The 17,604-nt window shown below is 36.4% G+C and overlaps 1 protein-coding gene across 9 annotated transcripts in view; it reads left to right on the top strand.

Annotated features, from left to right (window-relative positions):
• The window catches only part of RNLS (renalase, FAD dependent amine oxidase), a 295,137-nt gene that overhangs the window by 1,221 nt on the left and 276,312 nt on the right, over positions 1 to 17,604 (top strand). For 4 of the 9 annotated variants that reach the window (XM_002718494.6, XM_070057647.2, XM_008270155.5 and 1 more), the window contains exons 2-4: positions 811 to 916; positions 1,512 to 1,654; positions 9,541 to 9,699. In XM_002718494.6, the coding sequence (XP_002718540.3) occupies positions 811 to 916; positions 1,512 to 1,654; positions 9,541 to 9,699 (408 nt within the window). The remainder of the gene's footprint in view (positions 1 to 810; positions 917 to 1,511; positions 1,655 to 9,540; positions 9,700 to 17,604) is intronic. The other 5 variants (XM_070057646.2, XM_008270153.5, XM_089314820.1 and 2 more) reach the window with 2 other exon arrangements.

Consider the following 17,604-nt stretch of genomic DNA (forward strand, 5'->3'; position numbering starts at 1 on the left):
ATTTGGTCTCAGAAGTTGAGAGAATAAGCCGGCGCTGCGGCTCACTAGGCTAATCCTCTGCCTTGCGGCGCAGGCACAGCGGGTTCTAGTCCCGGTCAGGGCGCCGGATTCTGTCCCGGTTGCCCCTCTTCCAGGCCAGCTCTCTGCTGTGGCCAGGGAGTGCAGAGGAGGATGGCCCAAGTGCTTGGGCCCTGCACCCCATGGGAGACCAGGAGAAGCACCTGGCTCCTGCCATCGGATCAGCGCAGTGCGCGGGTCGCAGCATGCTGGCCGCGGGGGCCATTGGAGGGTGAACCAACGGCAAAAGGAAGACCTTTCTCTCTGTCTCTCTCTCTCACTGTCCACTCTGCTTGTCAAAAAAAAAAAAAAAAAAAAAAAAAAAAGTTGAGAGAATAGTAGAGCATAATTATCAGAGGCTGGGGGAGGGATATAGGGGTAAATGTTATGGGTGCTAAGTGACACTTAGGAGAAATAGATTCTCATGTTCTAGTACCCAGTAGGGTGACTGTTTATTGCAGAAGGATTTTAAATATTTTCAGCAGTAAGAAATAAATATTTGAGGAATAGATGTGCTTACTCTGATTTGAACATTATACCATGTGTAAATATAGCCTGTTTCTTTAATCTCTGGGTAACCTAATTGTTAAGTAACTCATAACAATGTAGATGTCAAAGCTGCCAACTTAATAGAATATTTCTCAATATCTTTGTAAAAGTCCATTTGGAGTACATTGGGGAAAATTGTATTAATTGGAAAAAAAAAAAGCACTCATTCTACTGCACTGACATTTTCCTATAAATTAATTCAAGGGGGAAGAATGACTACAGCCAGCAGTCCCCATAACCCACAAAGCACAGCAGACTTGGGTGCTCAGTATATCACCTGCACTCCATATTATGCCAGAAAGCACAAAAGGTGAGTTAGGATCATGGGGTGGAAAAAGTCTTAGCAGTTGTTTGATGTACAGAGATACAAATCATCCATTTTTAGTATAAACTTTGCCTTTGACTATGGCATCATTATTGTGGATGGTAGTAACACTACCAGGTTAAGGTCTATAAAGAAAGAAACTGTACTACTTACCTCATAGAGTTGTGTGAAAGTTAGATGGGATGATATATGGAACAAAGTATGGGCTCAATAAATGTTAATTACTATGTGAGCACGGAGGAAGAAGACAAATTGCTGAGTTGAAAGTCAATCTTCCTCAGCAAATTTAAAGTTGGTGTACTGAATCCTTCTCTGCTTATTTTCATTGATCTTAATTTTGAAACATGTGGAGAAATAGGCTATTAAGCTCATGTCAGCAAAGATATATGAATTTTGCAAACCTCTGTTCTTCACCTGAGTTATCAATCTTGTTTAACGCAAAATACCACATTAAGTTGATCATATGAAGATTTCTAACTGATTTGTAATTATAATTTCTAAGAGTTTTTGGAAGTGAATACAGTATTTTAGAGCTAATCACAGTATATACTTATATTCTATATGTATTGATTTATTTCAGTTTTTATGATGAACTGTTAGATCATGGCATTTTGAAGCCTCTGACTGCTCATATAGAAGGAATGGTGATGAAAGAAGGAGATTGTAACTTTGTGGCACCTCAAGGAATTTCTTCAGTTGTTAAACATTACTTGAAAGAATCAGGTGGGAATAAGGTTCTCTATGCTTTTTTTAAAATTAGCATTTTACAAAACAAAAATTATATTCATAAATATTAATAATATATAGAAAATTCTAAAAAGTAGATGTTCTTGTTTGCCACTCAATGGCTATTCTTGGCCCAAAGTAATCAATCACAGGGAACCATTTTCAGTGTATATTTCCTGAAAAATGTTTCTATATACTGAGCTACATGTCTATCTCTATTTACTATTAATCTACTTTTATATTTATTCTTTAAAAAAGTATTTACTGGATCATGTGTGTGGTGCAACAATTAAGATGTTGCTTAGTTGGCCGGCGCCACGGCTCACTAGGCTAATCCTACACCTGTGGCACAGGCACCCCGGGTTCTAGTCCCGGTCAGGGCGCCAGATTCTGTCCCGGTTGCTCCTCTTCCAGTCCAGCTCTCTGCTGTGGCCCGGGAAGGCAGTAGAGGATGGCCCAAGTGCTTGGGCCCTGCACCCACATGGGAGACCAGGAGGAGGCACCTGGCTCCTGGCTTCAGATTGGCGTAGTGCGCCAGCCGTAGCCGCCATTTGGGGGGTGAACCAATGGAAGGAAGACCTTTCTCTCTGTCTCTTTCTCTCTCTAACTCTGCCTGTCAAAAAAAAATAAAAAATAAAAAAAAATAAAAATAAAAAAATAAAAAAATAAGATGTTGCTTGGAATGCCTGCATCCCAGAGTGGGTTAGAGTTCCAACTGCACGTTCCTATTCCAGCTTCCTGATAATGTGCTAATGTACTAATGCAGTATGTGATGATTCAAGTAGTTGGGGCCCTGTCATCCTTAGGGGAGACCCAGATTGAGTTCCTGGTTCCTGGTTTTGGCCTGGTCATGGTCTGGCTTTTTAGGTATATGAGGAGTAAGCCTGCAGATGAGAGCTTTCTCCCTCCCTTATAAATAAATAAAATTTGAAACATAAATACATAAAAAGCATACACAAAAGAAGTTATTTTTGTAACCTATTCTGTACCTTGTTTGGTTCATATTTTGAGAGTCTACTTTCATATCAGCAAATTCAATCTGGTTCATTTTCTTTTTTTTTTTTTTAAGATTTATTTATTTATTTGAAAGTCAGAGTTACACAGAGAGAAGGAGAGGCAGAGAGAGAGAGAAAAAGAGAGGTCTTCCATCTGCTAGTTCTTTCCTCAATTGGCTGCAATGGCTGGAGCTGGACCAATCTGAAACCAGGAGCTAGAAGCTTCTTCCAGGTCTCCCATGCAGGTGCAGGGGCCCAAGGACTTGGGCCATCTTCTACTGCTTTTCCAGGCCACAACATAGAGCTGGATTGGAAGTGGAGCAGCCGGGACTCAAACTGGTGCCCATATGGGATGCCGGCACTGCAGGCGGTAGCTTTTACCAGCCCCAATGTGGTTCATTTTCTTCAGTGGCTGTCTGATATATGGTAAATATGTCCTATCATTTCTTTAGTTCTTTGATTTCTGGTAAGTAATTAGTCTGGGCGTAGAAAATTATATTTTTGCTAATACAAACACTGCTGAATGTCTAAACTTCATATACATTTGAAAATATATCTGCAAGGTCAAATTCTAAAAGAACAGCTATGTCAAACGGTATATACAGTTTTAATTTCACCAGATTGTGCTACATATTCTTTGTAAAATAAAACCTTATTGATTGTGAAAGAGATTACCTCTTGTCCCACATCTGGATATTATGAAAGTTTTAAATTTTGCCATTGTGATGGGTTAAAATGGTTTTCATTTGCATTCCATTAGTTATGAGTGAGTTTATGCCTATTTTATTTTGTTAATCAGCTCTTTGCATTTTTCTGTGAATAACATATCTTTGTCCACTTTCTATTATGGTTTTATTTGTCCCTTATATGTTTTATGAGGATTTTGAAAGTGGACATTCTTTAAAAAAGAATGATAAATGATTTGTTTTTTATAAACAGAATGAGGCTCTTGACAAGTCATAGTTCAGTTAAGTACTGAATTCAAGATCACTGAGGAAAAGTATATGCTGATTATTTGTTTACTTCTTAAGATACTGCTAGAATAAATATTGTTTGATCTTCCTCATTGAATATTATTTATTGAGAACCCAACCATTCCTGACACTGGGCATGCGAGAAGTAAGTAATATTGAATATACAAGAAGAGAACATAATAAATAACATCTTGGGTTAGACCATTTCTTCATCCCAGGGTCAGTCTGTGATGGTACAGTAGTTATAGTTCTCCATAAAAATAGAACTAATAGGACATATAGTTACCCTTCCATATATGCAGGTTCTTCATCCATAGATTCTACCAATTGTGGATTGAAATATATATTTTTAAAAAGTCTATAAAGTTCCAAAACACAACATTTGAATTTGCCACATTCCAAGCACTATGCTTAGTTTATGCAATAAAGTTATTGGTAGGCACTCCCTGCTGCATTTTCACAGACCTGAGGCTCCAGCACATGTTGTTTGAACATTATTTACCTTATGTCTTATTCCTGTAGTATGTAGTTAGGCCTACAATGGTTGTGCCTGTATTGAACATGTATAGACTTTTTTCCTTGTCATTATTTCCTAAATAATGCATTATAGTAACTGCATAGTGTTTACATTGTATGGATATTATAAGTAATCTAGAGATGACTTAAAATATATTACTCAATTAGTCTACCAATTCAAATGTTAATTTCATCCAAAAATATCCTCATAGACATTGTTTGGTCAAATATCTGGGCATAATCAAGTTAACATAGAAATTCTAGTTATCATGGAAAGTGACAGCATTGGATATCTTGTGCCATGTCACCATCAGCTCATGTAATGCTACCATGTCATTGTTAAAATGATACCATATCCTTTTCATCATGATTTTAATGTGACCCAAATTAGATACACATGCTTGCTGAAATCCTCAAGGACTTATTAACTGTACCATATATCCATTTATGCATATATACATGTTTTCATTCATTAAATTTTTATTGGGTGCTTATTATATACCAGACAGTGTGTTAGGTTCTGATACAACTCCCTGCCCTTAAGGAGCTGATGTTCTGGTAGAGGAATATTCTTTGAATGCTTTATACTTATCATTTTGTTAGGTGTTTAGAGAATATTTATGTCTTATCTTTCAATTTTACTTTGATAGCTCTTAAATTAACTCATATTTAATCATTTTTAGCTTTCACATAACCTAACAGTATCTTGTTTATGGTAGTTGTAAAGATATAGATTACTGATATATAAGTGCCTATCAATTCTAATTTAGCCAATTCTTAGTAAAAATAATTTGTATTTCTAATTTGTGCAGCCTCTTGGGAAAATGAGTTCTTATAAGTATATAAAATGTTAGCACTAAAATATTAATAAAATAAAATCATACTCCTGTTAGAAAATGTGTAAAGGGGCTGGCATTGTAGCACAGTGGATAAACCTGGGCAGTGCTGGCATCCCATATGGGTGCAAGTTGAATCTTGGCTGCTCCACTTCCAATCCAGCTCCCTGCTAATGGCGTGGGAAAGCAGTGGAGGATGGCTCAAGTACCCACATGTGAACCACAGATTCAGCTCCTGGTTCCTTGCTTTCACCTGGCTCAGTCCTGGTTGTTGCAGGCATTTGGAGAGTGACCCAGTGTATGGAAGATCTCTCTCTCTCCCTCTCCCTCTGTAACTCTGCCTTTCAAATAAATAAACAAAATCTTGTAAGAAATATATAAAATGCAGGAAAATAGTAGGGAGAAATGTTATTATGATAATATATAAATCAAAGATTAGTTGGTTGAGGTTGAGTAGATTAATTTCTGGGGTTTCTGTTATGTTCCATTGGTCTACATGTCTATTTTTGTGCTAGTATCAGGCTGTTTTGATTATAACTGCCCTGTAGTATGTATTGAAAGCTAGTATTGTGATGCCTCTGGCTTTGTTTTTGTTATTTAATATTTCTTTAGCTATCTGGAGTCTTTTGTTTTTCTGTATGAATTTTAGCATTGTTTTTCCTAGATCTGAAAAGAATGTCCTTGATATTTTGATTGCAATCAAATTTGAACTGTAAATTGCTTGGCATAGTATGGACATTTTGGTGATATGAATTCTTTCAATCCATGAACATGGAAGATTTTTCAATTTTTTTGTGTGTCTTCTTATTTTTCTTTCTTTAATATTTTGTAATTTTCATTGCAAAAATCTTTCACATCCTTGACTAAATTTATTCCAAGGTATTTAAATTTTTTTGTAGTTATTGTGAATGGTCCTAATCTCACAACTTCTTTCTCAGCCATGGCATTGTTTGTGTACACAAAGGCTATTGATTTTTGTATGTTGATTTTATATACTGCAAACTTACCAAACTCTCCTATAAATTCCAATAATCTCTTGGTGGAATCTTTTGGTACCCCTATATATAGGATCATATCATCTGCAAATAGAGATAATTTGACTTCTTCCTTTCCAATTTGAATCCTTTGAATTTCTTTTTCTTGCCTAATAACCTGGCTAAAAATTCCAAAACTATAGCTGAGAAGCTTCTGCTTGCAAAGAAAACACTCAACATAAGGAAAAGGCATGCAACAGAATGGGAAAAAATATTTGCAAACTATGCAACTGATAAAGGATTAACATCCAGGATCTATAAAAAGCTCAAGAAACTCAACATCAACAAAACAAATAATCTTGTTACAAAATGAGTAAAGGACATGAGCAGATATTTTTCAAAGGAGGAAATACAAGTGGCCAACAAACACATGAAAAAATGCTCTGCATCACTAGCCATCAGGGAAATGCAACTTAAAAGCACAATGAGATTTTTTTCCTCACTATTTAGAATGGTTCTCATACAGAAGTCAACAAACAATAAACGCTGATGAGGATGTGGGGGAAATGGTATCCTAATACACTATAGGTGGGAATATCAACTACTACAACCATTATAGAAGACAGTATGGAGTTCCCTTAGAAATCTGAAAATAGATCTACTATATGACCCAGCCATCCCACTCTTGGGAATTTACCCAAATAAAAGAAATCAGCATATGAAAGAGTTATTTTATTGCAGCTCAATTCACAAAAACTAAGATAACAGAATCAAGCCAGATGTCCATCAACTGATGACTGGATTAAGAAAATGTGGTATATGGGGCCTGGGCTGTGGCGTAGTGCCAGCATTCCATGTAGGTGCTGGTTTGAGACCTCGCTGCTCCACTTCAATCTAGCTCTCTGCTGTGGCCTGGGAAAGCAGTAGAAGATGGCCCAAGTCCTTGGGCTCCTGCACCTGCATGGGAGACCTGGAGGAAGCTCCTTGCTTCTGGCTTTGGATCGGCACAGCTCTGGCTGTTGTGGCCATCTGGGGAGTGAACCAGCAGATGGAAGACCTCTCTCTCTCTCTCTCTCTCTCTCTCTCTCTCTCTTTCCTTCTCTCTGTGTGTAACCGTGACTTTCAAGTAAAATGAATAAATCTTTAAAAAAAATGTGGTATATATGCACTCTGGAATACTATCCAGCTATAAAAAAAAAAGGCTGAAATCCTGTCTTTTACAACAAAATGGATGCAAGTGGAGAACAATTTTGCTTGGTGAAATAAGCCAGGCCTCCAAAGACAAATATCTTATGTTTTCTCTGATATGTAGTAGTTAATATAGAATACAAAGTAATGTATAGGAATGAAATATGCATCTTGTGATTTGCTTATTATTTTTAGCCCTAGTTTATACTCCTGTGGAAGTGTTGTCTTTCTCTGTCTTACTCGTTAAAGTATTATGGTTAGTGGTGCTTTAAGTTGGTGATTATAGAGTGGAATAAAATTAAGTTTTTGTAAAAGAAAAAAAACAAAAAGGAAGTAGGGGGATTGAGGGAGGAGGGAGAGGGAGGTATGATTGTTTTTTTTTTTAATTTTTTTTTTTTGACAGGCAGAGTGGACAGTGAGAGAGAGAGAGGAAGGTCTTCCTTTTGCCGTTGGTTCACCCCCCAAATGGCCACTGTGGCCGGCACACCGCGCTGACCGGAAGGCAGGAGCCAGGTGCTTCTCCTGGTCTCCCATGGGGTGCAGGGCCCCAGGACTTGGGCCATCCTCCACTGCACTCCCGGGCCACAGCAGAGAGCTGACTCTGTTGTCTTTCCCTATTAACTAACCCATGGAGAGCAGTTTGAAGTTCTCATATTTTCTGACTTAACTTTTGTGGGTTTTTTTGTTTTGTTTTGTTTTGTTTTTGGTAGGGTCTTCCTTTTCCTTCTAAATTTCTTCCCTGTAGTATGAGATTGCTACCAACCCACCTAATGTTATAAATTAGGGGACATGTGGCTCAAGAGAACAACTTCATAATGCCTTATTCCCATAGAACCTCTCTTTCATCATTTAGTCCCTGGACTGAGGAAGGGGGACTATTAAAAGTTAATGCCATCTTATTTCTTTAAGTAATCTGGAATAAAGATCCCCTGATTGTTCTTCCCCATGATATTTGGAGAGTAATGGGTCAACTCCTTTTGTTATCAAGAAATGCCTTTTAGTTAAGAATTGCCATTCTGTTCTTTGTAATGACTGTACTAACTTATCTTGTCATCAATAGTGTATAAGTGTTCTCTTTTCTTCACATCCTCACCAGGATTTATTTTTTCTCTTTTTGAGAACAGATATTCTAACTGGAGTGAGGTGTTATTTAACTGTGATTTTGATTTGCATATTTATGATGGCTAATGATACTGAGCATTTGTTCATGTCTTTTTGGCCATTTTTATTTCTCCTTTTGAAAAAATGCCTATTTAGATCTTTTGCCTATTTCTAACTGTATTGTTTGTTTTGTTGTTGTTGAATTTTTGATGTTCCTTGAATATTAATCCTATACTAGGTGCACAGTTTACAAATATTGTTCACATTCTGTCAATTATCTGTTCAATCTGTTGATCCTTTTTGTGTATAAACTTCTTAGTTTGATATAACCCCATTTGTCTATTTTTGCTTTTATTGCCTTGTGATTTGGGGTCTTAGTCAATAAAAGTATTGCTTGTGCCAATGTATTGAAGCATTTTCCCCATGTTTTATTTTAGTAGTTTCATAGATGTAGGTCCTATATTTAGATCTTTGTTCCATTTTGAGTTGATTTCTGTATAAGGTGAGAATAGAAGTCTTGTTTCAGGCTTCTGCATGTAGAAATTCAGTTTTCCCAGAACCACTTAATGAAGAAACTGCCCTTTCTCCAGGTAGTATTTTTGGGGCTTTATCAAAGATTAGTTGGCTGTGGATATAAAAAAGTTGCATGCATGTGTGTGTATACACACACACAACACAAAATGGAAAAATTTCCCATATTTGTGAATTAAAATAATTAACATGATTAAACTGTCCAAAATATCTAAAATGATTTACAGATACAACACAATCCTCAGTAAAATACCAGCAATATTTTTCACAGAATTAGGGAAATTAATCCTAAAATTTACATGGAAACACAAAAGATCCTGAATAGCCAAACTGATCTTGACCTAATGAAAAAGTATGGAAGTAACACAATACCAGATTTCAAGATATATTATGGAGTTATTTTAAACAGGAGCAACCGGGACAGAATCTGGCGCTCCAACCGGGACTAGAACCTGGGGTGCCGGCGCCGCAGGCGGAGGATTAGCCCAGTGAGCCGCCATGCTGGCCTATAGTTACTTTTTAATTATACTAATTAATTTTAGCAATATTTTATTATCCAGGGGAGGTATGGCTAGGGAGGTCTAAGGGTGCCAAAGGGGAGGAATTGTCACTGTATTTAAAAGAATGTAAGGAAAGAGAATGCTGCAGGTTGTGGAAGTATAGCATCACTATTCTGTTCACTTGAATGGATCCAGTTTGACTATTCACTTTTCCTTCATTCGTATGGAAAATTCTGATAAAGTGAAGATGATTTTGCTTTTGGAGCAGGTGCAGAAGTCTACTTCAGACACTGTGTGACCCAAATCAACCTGAGAAATGACAAGTGGGAAGTCTCCAAGGAAACAGGCTCCCCAGAGCAGTTTGATCTTGTTGTCCTCACGATGCCAGTTCCTCAGATTCTGCAGCTTCAAGGTGACATCGTGAACTGTGAGTCTGCTTTTGCTGTTTACCTGCCCCGGGGAATAGGATTTCTCTGTTAGAGTATGAATTTGATTTAACTCTCTTAGCGGAAGATAGATTACAGATTTTATTTATTTTTACATTTTAGAAATCAATACATCATACAGCCCAGTTCATGATAATAGGCTATACCGAAGTCAAATTCATAGAATTTGGTTTTTTAACTAGTTAAAAGTTTAACACTTTTTTCTGATTACTCCTGCCTTCAAAATGCCAGTATTACTGATGAATCTGTTATGGTTTGGCCTAAAAATGAGCCATTTCTTTGTGGCCATTCTAGAGAAAAGAAGAAGATATACAAGTTTTTGCTTGGCTTGCCTATTTCTTTGTGCTTTTCTTATGTGGGTTACTCTTTAAATGTTTACTTCTATTCAGGCAATTGCGTAGCCCTGTTGTGAAAGAGAGACTTAAGAGGATGTGTTGGAGGTGGGATTGAGAAAATCATGCTGAAGGAGCTAAAATTAGACTAAAACAGTTAAAATTACAGTAAAAGAAATAAAATTTAAGGGAATTCCTATCTCAGAAAGAATAAAATATGATCTTATTAAAGATACCAGCAACATAATTTAAGGAAAATATGACAGCTTATTGATAAATAGAAAATAATATTTTATTTCAGAATTCAGATGTCATTACTTTATAATCCTGAATCGATTTTCACATGAAGAGAAGCTACCAAATCAGTATTTTTTTTTTCAAAAATCAAAAATGCCAATTTTATCAATCTGATAATGGCAAGTGGGAAGTCTCCAAAGACACAGACTCCCCTGAACAGTTTTTCTCATGCTGCCAGTTCCTCATGTTTCCAAGAAAGCATTCAATTTTGTTTTTAAAGTTCATTGTATTACTGTACAGTGGAAGACTGGGCAAAGACTCAGTTGCTCTCAAGGAAAGCTGGAAAATGTGAAAAAAAGAGGATGAGGAAACTAGGAGGGGATGACCATGCCACCAAGTATAATTTCTTTATGCCATCTCAGTCTGTTTGCCCTCTGCCTCATAAGCTCAACCTCAGATCCATTTCAACAGAGAAAGAACTTGATAATAGGCTTCTCTTTGTAAAAATAAAGTTGCATGTAATAAATTAACCCTCTCAAGTTTCAGATATCAGTCCATTTGAACTGGTGAAATTATTCTTGTATATGGTGATAATAGTTAATGATTTGCCACCATATGCTATTTTATAAAAAGTTTTGTAGTGTCCTCAGTTGGCTGTATGAATTCTCAGTATTTATCATGAGTCACTTTCTAGGAATTTTTTTTTACTTTTATTTAATGAATATAAATTTCCAAAGTACAGCTTATGGATTACAATGGCCTCCACGCCCATAACTTCCCTCCCACCCACAACCCTCTCCTTTCCCTCTCCCTCCCCGCTTCCATTCACATCAAGATTCATTTTCAATTGTCTTTATATACAGAAGATTAGTTTAGCATATATTAAGTAAAGATTTCAACAGTTTGCACCCACACAGAAACACAAAGTAAAAATACTGTTTGAGTACTAGTCATAGCATTAAATCACAATGTACAGCACACTAAGGACAGAGATCCCACATGAGGAGCAAGCGCATAGTGACTCCTGCTGTTGACTCAACAAACTGACACTCTTGTTTATGGTATCAGCAATCTAGGAAGTATTGAGCACAGAGGATTATTAGCTTCACTGAATATGGTGATTGGAATTGCAACTTAGGCAGAATATGTTAAAAAGTTGCTCTTCTGTTGCAGCTATATGTTTTTATACTTTATGTGTTTTTATATATATGTAATTTTTATTTTATGAAAATACTTTAAAGTTGGATTATTTATTTGACTTCATTTTATAAATATATAAACAATATTACATTGTAAAACAATATAATATAAAAACAAAAAATATAGAAAACAATATTATATTGTATGTGCTACTAGGTTGACTTGTACAAAATTGCAATTTTGCATCTACATTTTTGTAGGTTAAAAATGGTCATATATTGGCAATTTCATGTAGGTCAGCCTAAATACTATATATAAGATATGCAAGTTAGAAAAAACATAGTGAATAAAGTGAGTACCTACTGATGTGGATCTAAAAAATTTTAGGATCTTAAATACTACTTTGACATGTACTCATTTCATGTTATTCATGTTATTTCCTTTTTTCTTTTTTTTTATTCTTTTTCATATGTTATTTCTAATTTGAGGGCTTTAGAAAATTTTCCATGAGGCATTTATAAGTCTTTAATATCACAATTTTTTTGTTTTTGTCTTTCAAATTAACATTATTTTATTCTTTGTGTTTAGATATTATTTAATTTAGCATTATTAGATATTTATTTGCTTTAGCATTATTTACTTTAGATAGAATCCTTTGTGTGCTTTGTTTTTAATATTTATGATGATAATAGTATGTGTGAAGAATCTCATTTCCCATATTTCCCCCAAATAGGCTCTGTTTTACACAGTGGTCAATTTAGAAATAGCCTTTATGTGCAAGTATCTTTCTTTATATTCTAAGTCAGCTCTGGGGTCCAGAGATAAGTAGGATGGTAGTATCAGCCAAACGCTTTTGTGGGAGTCTGATAGCTAGAATTTCTGTAATATCAGGAGGGGATTCTGACATAGAAACAAAGGTAACATATTAAGGAGATCAGCGAGGATAATTTTTCTTTAAGAAGATACACTTGCTCAGTTTTATCATACCAGTTTTCCTTACTGTAAGTACTGAAATCCTAGCTGACAGTGTTCATCTTATAGGGGGGTCTTAGCAGCTGGTCTCATCTTCTAATCCTTACATGAGTCATTTAAAAAATACACCTTATTAAAATATGATTGACATTTGAAAGACTATTCATGTTTAATACATACAATTTGATGAGTTTGAAGATAAGTATACACCCATGAAACTACCACCGCCATCTAATTTATAAAGATGCAAGTTTGCATCTCCCTTGAAAGTTTGCATCTCCATTCTTTATCTATTATTATTAATTTTCTGTTGTGATGAAAATACTTAACATAAGATCTACCTTTTAACCATTTCTAAGTAATACAATGCCATTAAGTATAATCACTATGCTGTTGGTAAATCTCTAGGATTTATTGCTCTTGCATAATTGAAACTTTATCTTTTGACCAAAGTTTCCTGTTTTCCCTTCTCCCAAGCTTCTGTAACTAGAACTATAGAAAAAATTCTAGGTAGGAACAATTCCATGAGAACACCACCCTTAGAATGGATTATAATCACATCAAGCTGACTGTACCTCTCCCTAAGATTTAAATTTCAGGCAGAGGGCATTCTATTGACAAGACATGGGCCTTATTCCCACCCCACAGCCAGGGATTACTGGTTTCCTGATTTTTATCCTATAGCATCATGTGTAATTAATATGAACAAAATAATTCCTCCAAATAAATGCAAATACTTTCATGAAGAGAAATTGTTTGCTGAATAATCAAAAACAATGAGTATTCATTGCATATTTGTAAGATAAGTGAATTACTGGTTGAATGATTAAATGTGTTTCCAAAAGACCAGAGGAACTACTCTAATTCCACTGGTCCAGATTGCGTTTCTTCATTCACTGTAAAATTCACATTAATAGAATCACTTACCAAACTTGTTTCCTCATTAATTTCATATCCTATGTTCATTATATATGGATTTATATGATTAAGGAAAGAAAATCTCTATAATGACAATGGGCCTGTTGATTAAAATATCAGTTATTGGTACTTAGGTCAAGATTTGAAAAACTCTATTTATGTATTGCTTTAACTTCCACTCCTTAGTTTTATATGTTGGTTTTAGTTCATTTACTTTCTATTAATTTATTAGTTTTCAAATAGTATGTTGCTGTGTGATTCTATTGAACAGGTAGGAAGAGTACCCTAAATCATGTCCAGGAATATGACTCGACATCCTCTTTGGTACTCCAGCTGCCCTCTGTCTCCTTAATCTGGTGTCTTCTGGGAAGTCCAGTGTAGTATATGTAGGCTGTAAAATTGAAGTCATAAATCTTTGAGACAGTTTGGGTATCTAATAACTTTGCTGTTGGGAAAACATTGAAACATTGGTTTTAAATTAGAATGTTTTGTTGTTAAAAGTTTAGATGTCTGAAAAATCTGTTCAGGTGACTGAACAGTGTGGCTAAAAGGTAGGCCTTGTTTATCTTGAAGTTTAAAAATTGCTTGGCAATAGTTGTCCCCAGACCTGAAATAAAGGGCTTGAGTGGCAAGGGTTTGGGTAGAGAGTGTTCCTTCTGTCTTTGCTGGATTTTCTGTTAGGATTGTTGCTTTTTCTGTTTTTAGCCCAAAATGAGATACATATGCATACAGATTGCCTGGAGAACTTGCTAAAATACAACTTATTGGTCAGTGAATTCATCTATGCCATTTAAAATCCACATAGTTTTGCCTAACAAGTGAGATCCTTCAGTGTTACATTTTGGTATGTCTATTAGTGACATCTCAAACATAACACCGTAACACAGACTGGTTCCAATGATGTGTTTATGGGCCTGCTAATTAATTTTATTTAGATCTTATATATCCTTTTTAAAGTTTTTAAATTTATTTGACACAGAGAAAATACCACTGGTTTGCTCCCCGAAATGCCCACAAGTGGTGATGTTTGGGGGTGAACCAGGGTGTAGCCAGGAGCTGGCAACACAGTCCAGGTCTCCCACATAAGATGCAGGAACCTAATTGCTTGAGTCATCACCACTGCTTCCTAAGGTCTGTATTGTTGGAAAGTTTGAGAAGTTACAGTCAGGTCCCAGGGCCAGAATCAAATCTAAGCACTGCATTGTGGATCATGACTGTTTTAACTGCCAGACTAAATGCCCATTCCAATTATATCCTTCTTTGCTGTGTATATACTTGAACTGTGTTGGGAAGAGAGAGATAGCACATCTACCATCATTGCAGTTTTCTGTTGTTAAAATGTTATTTAAGTTATGCATGTTTCATGTATTTCATATATACAGATTTAGGAACATAGTAATACTTCCTACCCTACCCTCCTACTGACCACGCTCCAACCCTTCTTCCTCCTCCCTCTCCCATTCCCACTCTTAATTTTTAGAAAGATCTATTTTGTTTACTTAATGATTATAAAATAAACCCTACACTAAATAAAAGAGTTCAACAAATAGTATGAAAAAAAAAAACACTGTTCCTCAACAGAAGAGACAAGGGCTGTAAACAATCTCAAATCTCAAAATTTCCATTTCCCTTCAATACATTACGTTTCATGTACTCTATTAGTTAGATCAGGGAAAAAATATGGTATCCTTCTTTTGGGGACTGGTATATTTTCACTAAGTGTAACGGTTTCCAGTTGCGTGCATTTTATTAGAAAAGAAAGGATTTCATTTTTTTTATAGCTGAGTAGTACTCCATAGTATATACATACCATAATTTCTTTATCCAGACACCTAACACAAAAATCCACTCAAAATGGATAAAGAACCTAAATCTATGACCCGGTATCATCAAATTACTAGAAGAGGACATTGGGGAAACTGTAAGACATTGCTTAGACAAAGACTACTTGGAAAAGACCCTAGAAGCACAGGCAATCAAAGCAAAAATTCACAAATGGAATTACATAAAGCTGAGAAGATTCTGCACTGCAAAAGAAACACTTAGCAAAGTGTAGAGGCAACCAACAGAATGGGAGAAAATATTTTCAAACTATGCAACTGATAAAGGGTTAACATCCAGAATCTATAAAGAGCTCAAGAAATTGAACAACAAAAGAAACAATCCAGTTGAGAAAAGGGCAGAGATCTCAGACATTCATTTTTCTTTTTCTTTTTTTTTTACCTGCTCCACCATATTTATTTCTTTGTTTTTGTTTTTCTTTTTTTTTTAACTTTTATTTAATGAATATAAATTTCCAGAGTACGATTTATGGATTACAATGGCTTTCCCCCCATACCGTCCCTCCCACCCACAACCCTCCCCTTTCCCACTCCCTCTCCCCTTCCATTCACATCAAGATTCATTTTCGATTCTCTTAATATACAGAAGATCAGCTTAGCATACATTAAGTAAGGATTTCAACAGTTTGCTCCCACACAGAAACATAAAGTGAAAAATAATAGATGATTTTTTTTAAATGATGATGGGATCAGATCAGACCTATTGTCATGTTTAATCCCAGTGAGAGTCAAGTTGGGAATTGATAATTTCTTTTTTTTTTTTTTTTACAGAGGATCAGTATAGTATGCATTAAGTACAGATTTCAACAGTTTGCACCCACATAGAAACACAAAGTGAAATATATTGTTTGAGTACTCGTTATAGCATTAAATCTCAATGCACAGCACATTAAGGACAGAGATCCTACATGAGGAGTAAGTGCACAGTGACTCCTGTTGTTGACTTTACAAATTGACACTCCTGTCTATGGCATCAGTAATCTCCCTATGCGCCAGTCATGAGTTTCCAAGGCTATGGAAGCCCTCTGAGTTCTCCGATTCTTATCTTGTTTAGACAAGGTCATAGTCAAAGTGGAGGTTCTCTCCTCCCTTCAGAGAAAGGTACCTCCTTCTTTGAAGACCTGTTCTTTCCACTGGGATCTCACTCACAGAGATCTTTTGCCAGAGTGTCTTGGCTTTCCATGCCTGAAATACTCTCATGGGCTTTTCAGCCAGATCCGAATGCCTTTAGGGCTGATTCTGAGGCCAGAGTGCTATTTAGGACATCTGCCATTCTATGAGTCTGCTGAGTATCTCACTTCCCATGTTGGATCACTCTCCCCTTTATTTATTCTGTCGGTTAGTGTTAGCAGGTACTAGACATGTTTATGTGCTCCCTTTGACTCTTAGTCCTTTCATTATGATCAATTTTGAACTGAAATTGATCACTTGGAATAGTGAGATGGCATTGGTACATGCCACCTTGATGGGATTGAATTGGAATCCCCTGGTATGTTTCTAACTCTACCATTTGGGGCAAGTCAGCTTGAGCATGTCCCAAATTATACATCTCTTCCCTCTCTTATTCCCACTCTTATGTTTAACAGGGATCACATTTCAGTTTATTTTTATTTATTTGAAAGACAGAGTTATAGAGAGAGGTAGAGACAGAGAGAGAGGTCTTCCAACCGCTGGTTCACTCCCCAGGTGGCTGCAACAGCCGGAGCTGTGCCAATCTGAAGGCAAGAGCCAGGAGCTTCCTCCAGGTCTCCCACATGGGTACAGGGATCCAAGGACTTGGGCCATCTTCTGCTGCTTTCCCAGGCCATAGCAGAGAGCTGGATTGGAAGTGGAGCAGGCGAGACTAGAACTGGTGCCCATATGGGATGCCAATGCTTCAGGCCAGGGCATTAACCCGTTGCTCCACAGGGCCGGCCCCTAGAACAGGCATTTTTTAAGAGAGGAAATTGAAATGGCCAACAGATACTTGAAAAAGTGCTCAGGGAAATAAAAATCAAAACCACAATGAGGTTTCACTTCACTCCAGTTAGAATGGACCTCATACAGAAATCAACAAACAACGAATGCTGTCAAGGATGTGGGGGAAAAGGTACCCTAATGCACTGTTGGTGGGAATGTAAACTGGTGTAGCCCCTGTGGAAGACAGTATGGAGATACCTCAGAAATCTGAAAACAGACCTACCCAGCCATCCCACTGCTGGAAATTTACCAAAACAAAAGAAATCAGCATATGAAAGAGAGATCTGTACCCCCATGTTCATTGCAGCACAATTCACAATAGCTAAGATATAGAATCAATCCAGTTTTTTATGGGTTGATTTTCTTTTTGACAAGTTTTGCTTTTTGATTTTTTGATTCGTAACAGACCTTCATTACAATAATAACTTTTGACATAAAAGTTCTCTCCTTAATCTCATGTTAATGTTCTCTTGCTTTTAAATCAACC

Source organism: Oryctolagus cuniculus, chromosome 15, assembly GCF_051225735.1.
Source record: "Oryctolagus cuniculus isolate XC-2025 breed Fujian yellow rabbit chromosome 15, ASM5122573v1, whole genome shotgun sequence".
NCBI lineage: Eukaryota > Metazoa > Chordata > Mammalia > Lagomorpha > Leporidae > Oryctolagus > Oryctolagus cuniculus.